This window comes from Schistocerca piceifrons, chromosome 10 (genome assembly GCF_021461385.2).
Source record: "Schistocerca piceifrons isolate TAMUIC-IGC-003096 chromosome 10, iqSchPice1.1, whole genome shotgun sequence".
NCBI classification, from domain to species: Eukaryota; Metazoa; Arthropoda; class Insecta; order Orthoptera; family Acrididae; genus Schistocerca; species Schistocerca piceifrons.
This window is the reverse complement of record NC_060147.1, coordinates 116,509,963-116,526,916: the sequence shown is the minus strand read 5'-3', so window position 1 is coordinate 116,526,916 and position 16,954 is coordinate 116,509,963. Positions and strand designations below refer to the sequence as shown.

General features: G+C 46.2%; 1 protein-coding gene across 1 annotated transcript in view; it reads right to left on the bottom strand.

The window, feature by feature from the left end:
* LOC124718977 (corticotropin-releasing factor-binding protein) overlaps positions 1 to 16,954 on the bottom strand; it is a 1,088,124-nt gene that overhangs the window by 383,404 nt on the left and 687,766 nt on the right. The window contains exon 3 of the mRNA XM_047244648.1: positions 15,098 to 15,221. Coding sequence (XP_047100604.1) covers positions 15,098 to 15,221 — 124 coding nt within the window. The remainder of the gene's footprint in view (positions 1 to 15,097; positions 15,222 to 16,954) is intronic.

Genomic DNA, 16,954 nt, shown 5'->3' with positions numbered 1-16,954 from the left:
TAAGAACACCACACACACACACACACACACACACACACACACACACACACACACACACACACACACACACACACACACACACACCGAGGACGGACTCGAACCTCCGACGGGAGGGGCCGCGCAATCTGTGACATGGTGTGTCTACCCGCGCGGCCACTCCGGGCGGCTGTTGTCACAAAATTGACAATAGCAGACTAGAGGATGCCACTGTGACCCTGCTGATTTTTCATCACAAAAAGACGCAAGGAATAAAGTTACAAAGAGAAGTGAAGCTTTGTGGAGGCATTTTTTAAGCAACCAGACTTCTTGAGAAATTTTAACTCATTAACTGATGTAGAATACGAGTTTCAATATCTCATACAAGTGTTGTGCCACAGGAAGATATATTGGGAAGATCTAAGAAGTTTTTAAAGTTTTCCCCAGGCAGCACCAAGCCAAGACAAGGAATGCTCAATCACAGTGTCGAAACCAGAACGACAAACAGGCAGCAGATCTGATTCTGCAAATATCGTGGCATACAACCGAAGCCAATGTCACACGATGCTTAAGCAAGAGTACTGAATCGCCACTTCAGCTATGGGAACTCATCGTGAAGGGAACGTAACATTCGGACACCACTGAAAAGTGCTGTAACAACATGTGAATCCCATGCAGGGACACTTTTCACCCCACTAACGTTGCATAAACAACCAAGCTGAAAGCCACAGCTGAGACACCAAGGTTCAGTGAATACCGCTGATGAATCGAGGAAACCACGCCAGATTCAGCCATCCTCGTCAACACATTTTGTCATGTCAGCTATGGGAACTCATTGTGAAGGGAACGTAACATTCGGACACCACTGAAAAGTGCTGTAACAACACGTGAATCCTATGCAAGAACACTTTTCACCCCCACTAACACTGCATAAACAACCAAGCTGAAAGCCACAGCTGAGACACCAAGGAGCAGTGAATACCGCTGATGAACCGAGGAAATCAGGGCAGATTCAGCCTTCCTCGTCAACACATTTTGTCATGTCAGCTATGGGAACTCATTGTGAAGGGAACGTAACATTCGGGCACAACTGAAAAGTGCTGTAACAACACGTGAATTCTATGCAAGAACACTTTTCACCCCCACTAACACTGCATAAACAACCAAGCTGAAAGCCACAGCTGAGACACCAAGGTGCAGTGAATACCGCTGATGAACCGAGGAAACCAGGCCAGACTCAGCCATCCTCGTCAACACATTTTGTCATGTCCGCTATGGGAACTCATTGTGAAGAGAACGTAACATTCGGGCACCACTGAAACACTGAAAAGTGCTGTAACAACACGTGAATCCTATGCAAGAACACTTTTCACCCCCACTAACACTGCATAAACAACCAAGCTGAAAGCCACAGCTGAGACACCAAGGTGCAGTGAATACCGCTGATGAACCAAGGAAACCAGGTCAGACTCAGCCATCCTCGTCAACACATTTTGTCATGTCAGCTATGGGAACTCATTGTGAGGGGAACGTAACATTCGGGCACAACTGAAAAGTGCTGTAACAACACGTGAATCCTATGCAAGAACACTTTTCACCCCCACTAACACTGCATAAACAACCAAGCTGAAAGCCACAGCTGAGACACCAAGGTGCAGTGAATACCGCTGATGAACCGAGGAAACCAGGTCAGACTCAGCCATCCTCGTCAACACATTTTGTCATGTCAGCTATGGGAACTCATTGTGAAGGGAACGTAACATTCGGACACCACTGAAAAGTGCTGTAACAACACGTGAATGCTATGCAAGAACACTTTTCACCCCACTAACATTGCAGAAACCACCAAGCTGAAAGCCACAGCTGAGACACCAAGGTGCAGTGAATACCGCTGATGAACCGAGGAAACCAGGTCAGACTCAGCCATCCTCGTCAACACATTTTGTCATGTCAGCTATGGGAACTCATTGTGAGGGGAACGTAACATTCAGACACCACTGAAAAGTGCTGTAACAACACGTGAATCCTATGCAAGAACACTTTTCACCCCCACTAACACTGCATAAACAACCAAGCTGAAAGCCACAGCTGAGACACCAAGGTGCAGTGAATACCGCTGATGAACCGAGGAAACCGGGCCAGATTCAGCCATCCTCGTCAACACATTTTGTCATGTCAGCTATGGGAACTCATTGTGAAGGGAACATAACATTCGGACACCACTGAAAAGTGCTGTAACAACACGTGAATCCTATGCAAGAACACTTTTCACCCCCACTAACACTGCATAAACAACCAAGCTGAAAGCCACAGCTGAGACACCAAGGTGCAGTGAATACCGCTGATGAACCGAGGAAACCAGGCCAGACTCAGCCATCCTCGTCAACACATTTTGTCATGTCCGCTATGGGAACTCATTGTGAAGAGAACGTAACATTCGGGCACCACTGAAACACTGAAAAGTGCTGTAACAACACGTGAATCCTATGCAAGAACACTTTTCACCCCCACTAACACTGCATAAACAACAAAGCTGAAAGCCACAGCTGAGACACCAAGGTGCAGTGAATACCGCTGATGAACCAAGGAAACCAGGTCAGACTCAGCCATCCTCGTCAACACATTTTGTCATGTCAGCTATGGGAACTCATTGTGAGGGGAACGTAACATTCGGGCACAACTGAAAAGTGCTGTAACAACACGTGAATCCTATGCAAGAACACTTTTCACCCCCACTAACACTGCATAAACAACCAAGCTGAAAGCCACAGCTGAGACACCAAGGTGCAGTGAATACCGCTGATGAACCGAGGAAACCAGGTCAGACTCAGCCATCCTCGTCAACACATTTTGTCATGTCAGCTATGGGAACTCATTGTGAAGGGAACGTAACATTCGGACACCACTGAAAAGTGCTGTAACAACACGTGAATGCTATGCAAGAACACTTTTCACCCCACTAACATTGCAGAAACCACCAAGCTGAAAGCCACAGCTGAGACACCAAGGTGCAGTGAATACCGCTGATGAACCGAGGAAACCAGGTCAGACTCAGCCATCCTCGTCAACACATTTTGTCATGTCAGCTATGGGAACTCATTGTGAGGGGAACGTAACATTCAGACACCACTGAAAAGTGCTGTAACAACACGTGAATCCTATGCAAGACCACTTTTCACCCCCACTAACACTGCATAAACAACCAAGCTGAAAGCCACAGCTGAGACACCAAGGTGCAGTGAATACCGCTGATGAACCGAGGAAACCGGGCCAGATTCAGCCATCCTCGTCAACACATTTTGTCATGTCAGCTATGGGAACTCATTGTGAAGGGAACATAACATTCGGACACCACTGAAAAGTGCTGTAACAACACGTGAATCCTATGCAAGAACACTTTTCACCCCCACTAACACTGCATAAACAACCAAGCTGAAAGCCACAGCTGAGACACCAAGGTGCAGTGAATACCGCTGATGAACCGAGGAAACCAGGCCAGACTCAGCCATCCTCGTCAACACATTTTGTCATGTCCGCTATGGGAACTCATTGTGAAGAGAACGTAACATTCGGGCACCACTGAAACACTGAAAAGTGCTGTAACAACACGTGAATCCTATGCAAGAACACTTTTCACCCCCACTAACACTGCATAAACAACAAAGCTGAAAGCCACAGCTGAGACACCAAGGTGCAGTGAATACCGCTGATGAACCGAGGAAACCAGGCCAGACTCAGCCATCCTCGTCAACACATTTTGTCATGTCAGCTATGGGAACTCATTGTGAGGGGAACGTAACATTCGGGCACAACTGAAAAGTGCTGTAACAACACGTGAATCCTATGCAAGAACACTTTTCACCCCCACTAACACTGCATAAACAACCAAGCTGAAAGCCACAGCTGAGACACCAAGGTGCAGTGAATACCGCTGATGAACCGAGGAAACCAGGCCAGATTCAGCCATCCTCGTCAACACATTTTGTCATGTCAGCTATGGGAACTCATTGTGAAGGGAACGTAACATTCGGACACCACTGAAAAGTGCTGTAACAACACGTGAATGCTATGCAAGAACACTTTTCACCCCACTAACATTGCAGAAACCACCAAGCTGAAAGCCACAGCTGAGACACCAAGGTGCAGTGAATACCGCTGATGAACCGAGGAAACCAGGTCAGACTCAGCCATCCTCGTCAACACATTTTGTCATGTCAGCTATGGGAACTCATTGTGAGGGGAACGTAACATTCAGACACCACTGAAAAGTGCTGTAACAACACGTGAATCCTATGCAAGAACACTTTTCACCCCCACTAACACTGCATAAACAACCAAGCTGAAAGCCACAGCTGAGACACCAAGGTGCAGTGAATACCGCTGATGAACCGAGGAAACCAGGTCAGACTCAGCCATCCTCGTCAACACATTTTGTCATGTCAGCTATGGGAACTCATTGTGAGGGGAACGTAACATTCAGACACCACTGAAAAGTGCTGTAACAACACGTGAATCCTATGCAAGAACACTTTTCACCCCCACTAACACTGCATAAACAACCAAGCTGAAAGCCACAGCTGAGACACCAATGTTCAGTGAATACCGCTGATGAACCGAGGAAACCAGGCCAGACTCAGCCATCCTCGTCAACACATTTTGTCATGTCCGCTATGGGAACTCATTGTGAAGAGAACGTAACATTCGGGCACCACTGAAACACTGAAAAGTACTGTAACAACACGTGAATCCTATGCAAGAACACTTTTCACCCCCACTAACACTGCATAAACAACAAAGCTGAAAGCCACAGCTGAGACACCAAGGTGCAGTGAATACCGCTGATGAACCGAGGAAACCAGGCCAGACTCAGCCATCCTCGTCAACACATTTTGTCATGTCAGCTGTGGGAACTCATTGTGAGGGGAACGTAACATTCGGGCACAACTGAAAAGTGCTGTAACAACACGTGAATCCTATGCAAGAACACTTTTCACCCCCACTAACACTGCATAAACAACCAAGCTGAAAGCCACAGCTGAGACACCAAGGTGCAGTGAATACCGCTGATGAACCGAGGAAACCAGGCCAGATTCAGCCATCCTCGTCACACATTTTGTCATGTCAGCTATGGGAACTCATTGTGAAGGGAACGTAACATTCGGACACCACTGAAAAGTGCTGTAACAACACGTGAATCCTATGCAAGAACACTTTTCACCCCACTAACATTGCAGAAACCACCAAGCTGAAAGCCACAGCTGAGACACCAAGGTGCAGTGAATACCGCTGATGAACCGAGGAAACCAGGTCAGACTCAGCCATCCTCGTCAACACATTTTGTCATGTCAGCTATGGGAACTCATTGTGAGGGGAACGTAACATTCGGACACCACTGAAAAGTGCTGTAACAACACGTGAATCCTATGCAAGAACACTTTTCACCCCCACTAACACTGCATAAACAACCAAGCTGAAAGCCACAGCTGAGACACCAAGGTGCAGTGAATACCGCTGATGAACCGAGGAAACCAGGCCAGACTCAGCCATCCTCGTCAACACATTTTGTCATGTCCGCTATGGGAACTCATTGTGAAGAGAACGTAACATTCGGGCACCACTGAAACACTGAAAAGTGCTGTAACAACACGTGAATCCTATGCAAGAACACTTTTCACCTCCACTAACACTGCATAAACAACCAAGCTGAAAGCCACAGCTGAGACACCAAGGTGCAGTGAATACCGCTGATGAACCGAGGAAACCAGGTCAGACTCAGCCATCCTCGTCAACACATTTTGTCATGTCAGCTATGGGAACTCATTGTGAGGGGAACGTAACATTCGTGCACAACTGCAAAGTGCTGTAACAACACGTGAATCCTATGCAAGAACACTTTTCACCCCCACTAACACTGCATAAACAACCAAGCTGAAAGCCACAGCTGAGACACCAAGGTGCAGTGAATACCGCTGATGAACCGAGGAAACCAGGCCAGATTCAGCCATCCTCGTCAACACATTTTGTCATGTCAGCTATGGGAACTCATTGTGAAGGGAACGTAACATTCGGACACCACTGAAAAGTGCTGTAACAACGCGTGAATGCTATGCAAGAACACTTTTCACCCCACTAACATTGCAGAAACCACCAAGCTGAAAGCCACAGCTGAGACACCAAGGTGCAGTGAATACCGCTGATGAACCGAGGAAACCAGGCCAGATTCAGCCATCCTCGTCAACACATTTTGCCATGTCACTGTGTCTCAATGCGTACCCGCGGGGGCTTCACCTTAACCATTGCGGTTTTTAACATATGGGACCATTAACTACATCTACATAGGTTAATAAGTGATGGTACTGATCCCCCATGGGAAACAAAATGGGTCAGATCGCTGTTGCAGAAGGAACGAAGAAAGCATGCCAAATTTAAAAGAACGCAAAAATGGAAATGAGCGAATGGCATCGCAGCCGGGAGGCCCCATTCGGGGACGCTTGGCCGCAAATTCAAGTCTTACTTCAGTCGACGTCACCTTGGGCGACCTGCGCGCCGGTAATGACGATGAAATGATGATGAGGACAACACAACACCCAGTCCACGAGAGGAGAAAATCTTGAACCCGGCCGGGAATCGAACCCAGGCCCGCTGCACGCGAAGCAAGGCCGTTACCACCCAGATAACCAGGCGGACAAAAGGACGCAAAATCCTCAAGACTGGCAAAGTTTTGCTGAAGTTCGAAATATAGTGCGTAGTTCAATGCGAGAAGCTTACAATAATTTCCGCAACGAAATTCTGTCTCGAAATCTGGCAGAAAACCCGAGGAGATTCTGGTCATGCGTAAAGCACACCAGCGGCAAGACGCAATCAATACCTTGATTGCGCGATTACAACAGTTAAGTCACTGATGACAGTGCCACTAAAGCAGAGTTATTAAACAGGGTTTTCCGAAACGCCTTCACCAAAGAAGACGAAGTAAATATTCCTGAATTCCAATCAAGAACAACTGCCAAGATGAGAACCATAGAAGTAGATATCCTCGGTGTATCGAAGCAGCTTAAATCACTTAATGAAGGCAAGGCCTCTGGTCCAGAATGTATACCAGTCAGGTTCCTCTCAGAGTGTGCTGATACAATAGCTCAGTATGTAGCAATTATATAAAACCGCTCGCTCACAGTTCCCTATCGAAAGACTGGAAAATTGCTCAAGTCATACCAATACCCAAAAATGGAAGTAGGAGTAATCTGTTGAATTACAGGCTCATATCACTAACGTCGATTTGCAGTAGGGTTTTGGAACATATACTGTGTTACAACATCCATCTGTAAGAAAACGATTTTTTGATACATAGCACGGATTCAGAAAATATCTTTCTTGCGAAACACGATTAGCTCATACTCATGAAGTAATGAGCGCTATCGGCAGGGGATGTCAAATTGATTCCGTATTTTTAGACTCCCAGAGGGCTTTCGACACCGTTCCTCACAAGCGTCTTCTAAACAAACTGCGTGTCCATGGAATATCGCCTTCGTTGTGAGACTGGATTCGTGATTTCCTGTCAGTAAGGTCTCAGTTCGTAGTAACAGACGGAAAGTCATGGAGTAAAACGTAAATAATATCCGGCGTTCCGCAAGGATTTGCTATAGGCCCTCTATTGTTCCTGATCTATATTAACGACATAGAATGTTAGTAGCCGTCTTAGATTGTTTGTAGATGATGCTGTCACTTACCATCTTGTAAAGTCATCAGATGACCAAAACCAATTACAAAATGATTTAGATAAGATATTTGTATTGTGCGAAAAGTGACAATTGACCCTGAATAAAGAAAAGTGTCAAGTTATTCACAGGAGTACTAAAAGGAATCCGCTTAATTTCGATTACCTGCTAAGTCACACAAATCTGACAGCTATAAACTCAACTAAATACTTAGGGATTACAATTACAAAAATACTAAACTGGAACGATGACATAGATAATGTGAGCAAACCAAGGACTGCAATTTATTGGCAGAACACTTAGAATGTGCAACAGGTGTACTAAAGAGACTGCTTACACCACGCTTGTCCGCCCTATTGTGGAGTACTGCTGTGCGGTTTGGTATCCGCATCAGGTGGGACTGACGGATGACATTGATAAAGTTCAAAGAAGGTCAGCTCGTTTTGTATTATCGCAAAATAGGGGAGATAGTGCCACAGACATGTTACGTGAATTGGAGTGGCGATCATCAAAACAAAACCGTTTTTCGTTGCGACGGAATCTTCTAATGAAATTCCAATCACCACTTTTCACCTCCGATGCAGAAAATATTCTGATTGCACCCACCTACAAAGGGAGAAATGATCTTCACGATAAAATAAGAGAAATCAGGGCTCCACAGAAAAATTTAAGCGCTCGTTTCTCCTGCTGCCCCGTTCGAGAGTGGAACGCTAGAGAGACAGCTTGAAGGTGGTTCATTGAACCCTCTGCCAGGCACTTTATTGTGAATAGCAGAGTAATCACGTAGACGTAGACGTAAACGTAGACGTAGACGAAATACCTTTTGAAAACTTAATAAATGTGTTTTTGAAAACCCTGCCTCTGAAGCTGGAACGCCCACTAGTGTGCGGTAGGGACCAAATTGGCTACCACTGCCCTGCACAATAAAATCGCAACAAGGAATAGCTGATCCGCATCAGGTGGGACTCACGGATGACATTGAAAACGCTCCAAATAAGGGCAGCTCGTTTTGTATTATTGCATAGGTGGGTGCAGACTTTCGGACAAGAATGTAAAGATATTGTTCTCGCTCAGACACCTGAGTGCAGCGCTGTTGATGATGGAAGTAGGAAACAAAACCGAATTAGGAGATATACACACAAGCTCAGTCACAGATATTGCCCTGCAATACGAAATATTCTCCACCCTTGGTGGGCGACACCAACAACCCCTCAATAGTATGTTGGCAGCTATCTGCAACAATATGTGACGTCAGCAATATTGCCCACCCATCCCACAAAACTGCCATGTATTACAGCCATATTGCAGCATTGTCAACAGCAATACTATGGAGGCCAACATTGCCGTAATATATTCTCGGTACGGAAATGTAATATAGTTAAATCTGAAATAGCTTACCTGGTTCAGCTAGTGAACCTAGACCTGATGTTTAGGGCATACAGGGTATCCATAATTAAAGCTCCCGTTTAAAAACGCTGTAGAAAGGGAACCATTGCTCAGAATGTCATCAAATTTGAAGAGCACATTATTTACACAGGGCGTAATGTCACGGGACTAAAAATTTTAACGAAAGTTTGACCAACAGATGGCGCTGTAAGCGTCAGAATATGCACAAACAACAGACACGCGGCACACCGTTGTTCCTGAGTTTTCGTCGGAGGCCCAACATGGCTGTCCCCATGAAGGATTGGTTCGTTGGTTGGTTGGTTTGTTTAAAGGCGGGAGAAGGGACCTAACTACGAGGTCATCGGTACCTTGTTCCTAATAAAACAGTGCCACAAGTCTGAGAATAAAACGGACGAAACATATAACACAAAACGGAAAGAAAGGCAAAGCCACAAGAAGGAAGGGAAGGCAACGAACACTAAAAGGAAGAAAAGAGGACAAGAAAACAACAGAGAGACGCTAGAAACAGAAGAGAGTGAAACACGAAAGCAGATTACAGTGGCTGGCCAACAACGAGAATAAAAAGGGAAAGCCAGACACTCTGCCGGCAGGAGTGATCGAGCGGTTCTAGGCGCTACAGTCTGGAACCGCGCGACCGCTACGGTCGCAGGTTCGAATCCTGCCTTGGGTATGGATGTGTGTGATGTCCTTAGGTTAGTTAGGTTTAAGTAGTTCTAAGTTCCAGGGGACTGATGACCACAGCATTTAAGTCCCATAGTGCTCAGAGCCATTAGAACCATTTTGAACCAGCCACTCTGCAACACATTAAAATCTCCACCCTAAAAGCACTAGGGTGGAGGACACAGATGGACAAAGGACATGAGCGAAAACCTACACAGAAGTATAAAACCCACTCTCACGGATAAAACGTAAAACTAAAGCTGCTGTGGAGGCACTGTCGCCAAACACCGAAGGCAGGGTGCTGGGAAAGTTAGAAGTCTGCCGCAGAGCGGCTAAAATTGGGCAGTCCAGCAAGAGGTGGACAACTATTTGGGAGCCTCAGCGACACTGAGGTGGGTCCTCGCGACGGAGCAGGTAACCGTGCGTTAGCCACGTATGGCCAATGAGGAGCCGGCAGAGGACAACTGATTCCCTGCGAGGGGCCCTCAATGAAGACTTCTACACATTCGTAGTCTCCTTTATGACATGCAGTTTGTTGTGCGTGCTGTTATGCCATTGCGTCTCCCAAAGCCGGAAAACCCTGCGGTGTAAGACAGAACTCATGTCATCTTCGGAGATGCCTACCTCCAGAAGCGGTTTCCACGTCGCCTATTTGGCCAGCATGTCGGCAAGTTCGTTGCCGGGGATTCCGACGTGTCCTGGGGTCCACATAAACACCACGGAACGGCGGGCATAGATGGACTCCCGAATGGACGCTACCAGAGGGCAGCAATGGTCGATAGTTTGTAGGCTGCTCAGTGAGTCAGTACACAGGAGAAATGACTCGCCAGCGCATCAGCGGATGAGCTCAAGAGCACGAGATGTGGCTGCCAGCTCTGCAGTGAAAACACTGCAAGGAGTGCTGCTCAATATGTTCTCCATGAACATACATGAAGGACTATGGGCTACTGGTAGAGATATTTCAGCAGAACGGTGACTGTGCGCTAGTAGCGCTGCAGATATTCTGGACACTCAAGGGTCTGAAAAATGGCACCCCTCTGATGTCTGCTAAGGGTCTGGAGAAAATGATCAGAAAAGTCGGAAACACAGCTTTTTTTAAGTACAATACCCCATAAAGAGGAAAGCAGTTGATCATCCATCTGTCGAACACGGGGCTACAGCTTTGCAGGAGGTGTACAAAGGTGCAGTGCACGGGAAACTGCCAAAACGTTCGAATTGCCATCAAGCACTGTGCTTAAAATCCTACGAAACATCCTGCATTGCAGGCCATACAAAACCATCCGCGTTCAGGAGTTGCTTCCTGCTCACCTGCCACCGAGACAAATGTTCGCTCTGGGATTTCTCTGTCACATGGAAGTGGACAGAGAATGGCCATGGAACATTCTGTTGAGAGACGAAGTCCATTTCCATCTCCAAGAACGTGCCAATACGCCGAACTGCATAATATGGGCAACAGAAAATCCGCACGCACATCAACTGGCATGGCTTCATTCCGGAAAGGTGACTTGTGTGTTGCGGGTAGGCGGGATCGTTTATCATAGGGAGTTATTTTTTTGAGGAGTTGCGTACTAAGGGTCCTATTACCAGTACCGTTACTGGCAAACGCAATGAGAGAATTCTGCACTGATCAACAGCCTTGGGGTGAAGGCTGGATCATTTTTGTGCCAGATGGTGCTTCTCTGCACATTGCCCAGCCAGTGGAACGGCAACTGCAGTGGCATTTGGGAAATGATAGAATTACCAGCCGTCATTCCTCTACAGCCTGGGCGTCCAGATCACCTGATATTAATCCGTGTCACTTATGGCTGTAGGGGTATCTGGAACATTCTGTGTGCAGTGCTCCAGAATGCATTGCGCAATGCTTGTTCGTAACTGAACATGACCCCGCAGACACACCGATCTGTTGTGGAATATGCTGTTTCTAGATTTCATCTTGGGGCAGAAAACGGTGGACTGCATGCTGAACATGTCTTGTCCCAGTCTCACGACAGTTATCAACCGATGTCATTTTGCTTTTTATGCCTTTTTTTCGCCTCAGGGCAGTTAAAAACCGAATTTTGCTATCCGACGTGGTACGACCTTGCCGTGGTGGATGGGCTTACATAATTAACAGTGCCAGAACTGTGGAGTGCTCAACGTGGCAGTCGTTTCGCCCTGGATCAGCAATATACTGTTCAATTTTCATGTCATCCTGAGCAGTGGTTTTCTTTCTAAAGTATTTTGAGACTGGAAACCAGCACGGTTTTAGGAAACAGCAGTCATGCGAGACACAGCCGGCCCTCTTTGTGCATGATATACAACAGGTTCTAGATACTGGCTCCCAGGTTGATGCCATATTTCTCGACTTTCGAAAGGCGTTCGCCTCAGTTCCGCACTGTCGCTTGGTATAAAAAGTGCGCGCTTACGGTCTATCCGATGGCATATGCGGTTGCATAGAAAGTTTTCTAACAGACAGGGTTGTTGGTTGGTTGTTTGGGGAAGGAGACCAGACAGCGTGGTCATCGGTCTCATCGGATTAGGGAAGGATGGGGAAGGAAGTCGGCCGTGCCCTTTCAGAGGAACCATCCCGGCATTTGCCTGGAGTGATTTAGGGAAATCACGGAAAACCTAAATCAGGATGGCCGGACGTGGGATTGAACCGTCGTCCTCCCGAATGCGAGTCCAGTGTAACAGACAGGGAGCAGTATGTCGTCCTGAACGGCGAAACTTCAACAGAAACAAGAGTAACTTCAGGTGTGCCCCAGGGCAGTGTAATAGGTCCGGTGCTTTTTACGATTTACATAAGCCATCTGGTTGATGGTATTGACAACGGCCTTAGACTGTTTGCCGATGATGCTGTAGTCCACAGGAAAGTAGTATCACACGATAGTTGTGAACGAATCAATGAGGATTTGCTGAAAATAAATGCGTGGTGTAATGACTGGCAGTTATCTCTCAATATTAGTAAATGTAACCTACTGCGTATAACAAGGCGAAAATCCCCCTTAATGTACGAGTACAAAATAAATTCCCAGTCTTCGGAAGCGGTAACATCCGTTAAGTATCTGCGTGTGACTATTCGAAATTATCTCAACTGGAATGATCAGATTACGCAAGTAACGGGTAAGGCTAACTCTACATTGCGGCTTATTGTAGAATGCTGAAGCGATGCAGTCCTTCAACAAAGGAAATAGCTTACAATACGTTAGTTCGTCCAGTCTTAGAGTATTGTTCGTCTGTATGGGACCCTTACAAGTTGGGTCTGATTCAAGAGACTGAGAAGGTCCAAAGAAGAGCGGCAAGATTCATGACTGGTACAATTTAGCCATCCCGAGAGCGTTACAAATCTCATAGAAAGTTTGAAGTGGGACACACTTGCAGATAGACAGCGCACTAAACGGAAGGGGTTGCTCACTAAATTCCGAAAACTGCTCTTCAGTGGGGATGTAGAGCATATACCGGGTGATCAGAAAGTCAGTATAAATTTGAAAACTTAATAAACCACGGAATAATGTAGACAGAGTGGTAAAAATTGACACACATGCTTGGAATGACATGGGGTTTTATTAGAAAAAAAAACGAAGTTCACAAAATGTCCGACAGATGGCGCTGGACAGCAAAACGTCAGTGACTGCGCATGACAATCGTGTATAAAAGGAGCTGTAATGAAAGAGAGAATCAGATGCGCCAGCAGTCGCAGCATGTTGACGTTACCTGAAAAGGCGCTTTTAGTGAAACTGTATTATCAGAATGGGAAATGTGCTAGTTCAGCGTTACGATCCTATCGCCACAGGAAGGGGATTCGAATGGGTAAAGGTCCGTTGACAAATGCAGCTGTGGCGAGAACGATTTCGAAGTTCGAAGCCACAGGATGTTTAGACGATAAACCCAGCAGTGGCCAACAGAACACAAGGCGTAATGTTGCTGAGACAGTTCAGGAAGAAATGGAGACTGTAGCGGGTTCGTCTATGCACGGGGAAGTCAGCGCACGTGCAGTCGCATGTCGCACCGGCATTCCATACACTACTGTTTGGTTGGCACTTAGGCGTACTCTCCGATACTATCCGTACAAAATCCATCGGCATCATGAACTGTTACCTGGCGATTTAGTGAAGCGGAGGGCATTTACGGTGTGGGCGTTTCAAAAGATGGCGGAAGATGACGATTGGTTGCTGTCAACGCCCACAACTGCAGAATTTGGGCTACCGAAAATCCTAGAACTGTCGTGGAAACTCCATTGCACGACGAGAAAGTCACGGTATGGGTTGGATTTACCACATCTACTGTTATCGGGCCTTTTTTCTTCGAGGAAATGCGTGATTATGGTTTTGTAACCGCTACCGTGACGGGTGAGAGGTACGCCGATATGTTACAGAATCACATCACCCCCAGCCTGGCTGATAAACACCTGCTGGAATGTATGATGTTTATGCAGGATGGCGCTCCACCCCATATTGCTAGACGCGTGAAAGATCTATTGCACGCGTCGTTTGGTGACGATCGTGTGCTCAGCCGCCACTTTCGTCATGCTTGGCCTCCCAGGTCCCCAGACCTCAGTCCGTGCGATTATTGGCTTTGGGGTTACCTGAAGTCGCAAGTGTATCGTGATCGTCCGACATCTCTAGGGATGCTGAAAGACAACATCCGACGCCAATGCCTCACCATAACTCCGGACATGCTTTACACTGCTGTTCACAACATTATTCCTCTACAGCTATTGTTAAGGAATGATGGTGGACATATAGAGCATTTCCTGTAAAGAACATAATCTTTTCTTTGTCTTGCTTTGTTATGCTAATTATTGCTATTCTGATCAGATGAAGCGCCATCTGTCGGACATTTTTTGAACTTCTGTATTTTTTTTGGCTCTAACCCATGTCATTCCAAGCATGTGTCAATTTGTACCTCTCTATCTACATTACTCTGTGATTTATTCAGTTTTCAAATTTATACTGACTTTTTGATCACTCGGTTTTATTACCACCAACTTTCAAATCGTACAATGATCATCATTCAAAGATAAGGCAAATTAGAGCTCGTACTGACGTGTTCAGACAGTCGTTTTTCCCTCGAGCGATCCGTGAGTGGAACAGAGGGGGGGAAGTATGACTTTGGCGCAAATTGTGCCCTCCGCCACACACCGCTTGGTGGCTAGCGGAGTAGATATGGAGATATGTAGAACTTTAATAATGGACACCCTGTACCTCCAATAGATTAGCGATGGCAGACAACAGTTTAATGACACGTACAGTGTCCTCTTTTCTCGAACTGATATTGGAGCGGTGGAGCTTTCAGCGGCGAATGAACGACGTGCAAAAACTAAGCGTGCAGCTTAACATGAAGCGTGGCGTGGCGCCGCCTACCTTTTATGATGTGGTAGGGGGAGCGCTTGTCCCTGGTGAGGCTGACAGAGGAATCCCCGTCTGGGGCGCCATTGGCTGACGGCAGCACCGACACCAGCGCCGCCAGGCTCCCCGTGGGTGTCGGCTGAAACACATAGAGGGAAAAATCAGTCCGTACCTCAGTGAAGACTACTACACAGAATGAGTCGCTAAAATGAGTTCGTTACAACGTGCATTCGGCTGAAATTTCTACACTACTGGCCATTAAAATTGCTACACAACGAAGATAACGTGCTACAGACGCGAAATTTAACCGACAGAAAGAAGATGCTGTGAAATGCAAATGATTAGCTTTTCAGAGCATTCAAACGAGGTTGGCATTTGCGGTGTGGGAGTTTTAAAAGATGGCGGAAGATGACGATGGGTTGCTGTCAACGCCCACAACTGCAGAATTTGGGCTACCGAAAATCCTAGAACTGTCGTGGAAACTCCATTGCACGACGAGAAAGTCACGGTATGGGTTGGATTTACCACATCTACTGTTATCGGGCCTTTTTTCTTCGAGGAAATGCGTGATTCTGGTTTTGTAACTGCTACCGTGACGGGTGAGAGGTACGCCGATATGTTACAGAATCGCATCACCCCCAGCCTAGCTGATAAACACCTGCTGGAACGTACGATGTTTATCAGGATGGCGCTCCACCCCATATTGCTAGACGCGTGAAAGATCTATTGTGCGCGTCGTTTGGTGATGATCGTGTGCTCAGCCGCCACTTTCGTCATCTGCATTTATCATCTGCATTTGTTCTTGGTGCAGCCATTTTAATGGCCAGTAGTGTAGTAAGCTTATGAAACCGTACCGCACAAGCAGAATGCAGTCAAATTGCGGGCTTATGGAATATTGTCTCGGTTATGAGACTGGATTCGTGATTTTCTTTCAGAGAGGTGACTGTTCGTAGTAACTGATGGAAAGTGATCGAGTAATACAGAAGTTATTTTTGGCGTTCCCCAAGGCAATATTGTAGGACCCAAGGTAATATTATAGGCCTGTAAACGATTTAGGACAAAATATGAGCAGCCGTCCTAGGTTCTTTGCAGATGAGGCTGTCGTTTACCGCCTAGTAAAGTTATCAGAAGATCAAAAACCAATTGCAAAACGATTTAGAAAAGATATCAGTACTGTGCGAAATTTTATTTATTTTTTAACCTTCTCACCTGAAGTGGATAGGGCAGGCCGCTGGAGCGCTTCTTCATGCTCTATTCGGCCTTTGGTTTACACATATTTATTTGATTAGCTATATTTCCTTACAATTTTAAGGAACAATATTTATTTTACTGGTTATTATAGGTTATAATTCTAAGTTTGGTGCTTAAAACTAGTTTATGATAAGTATATTTGTTTGTTCTACTCTTATATTTAATTACAGATCCCACTGCTGTGGGCAGTGACTGTTTATTAGAATGTTTGTTGTGGAGCGAAGGTCCACTTCCTGTTTGCTGCATTGGTTGCTGGGTTCTGGTTCTCCTACTCTTTGGTCTTGTATCTCGCCCAGGTGTGGTGGTGTTTCTTCGTCCTCGGTGAGGGGCGCCATTGTTGGCGCTAGTTCTGGGAACTCTTTGGTAGTGTTTTGGGCCACTGTCCTATTTGGGTGAATGTTTCACTTTCTTGTTTTGTTGATTTTGGTGGTTATGATGTGCTCTAAGTCGGGGAGATTCTGTAGTATCCTTTTGCTGTATCTGGCTCTTAGGCTGGCTAGACGTGTTTGTAGTGGTGTGATTTTCGCGATCCTATATACCTCATTGCTTTGTGTAGTTCCTCCTAGAGCTGGGGCCCCATACTCTAGTAGTGGTCTTACGAAAGTTTTGTATGTTGGTATT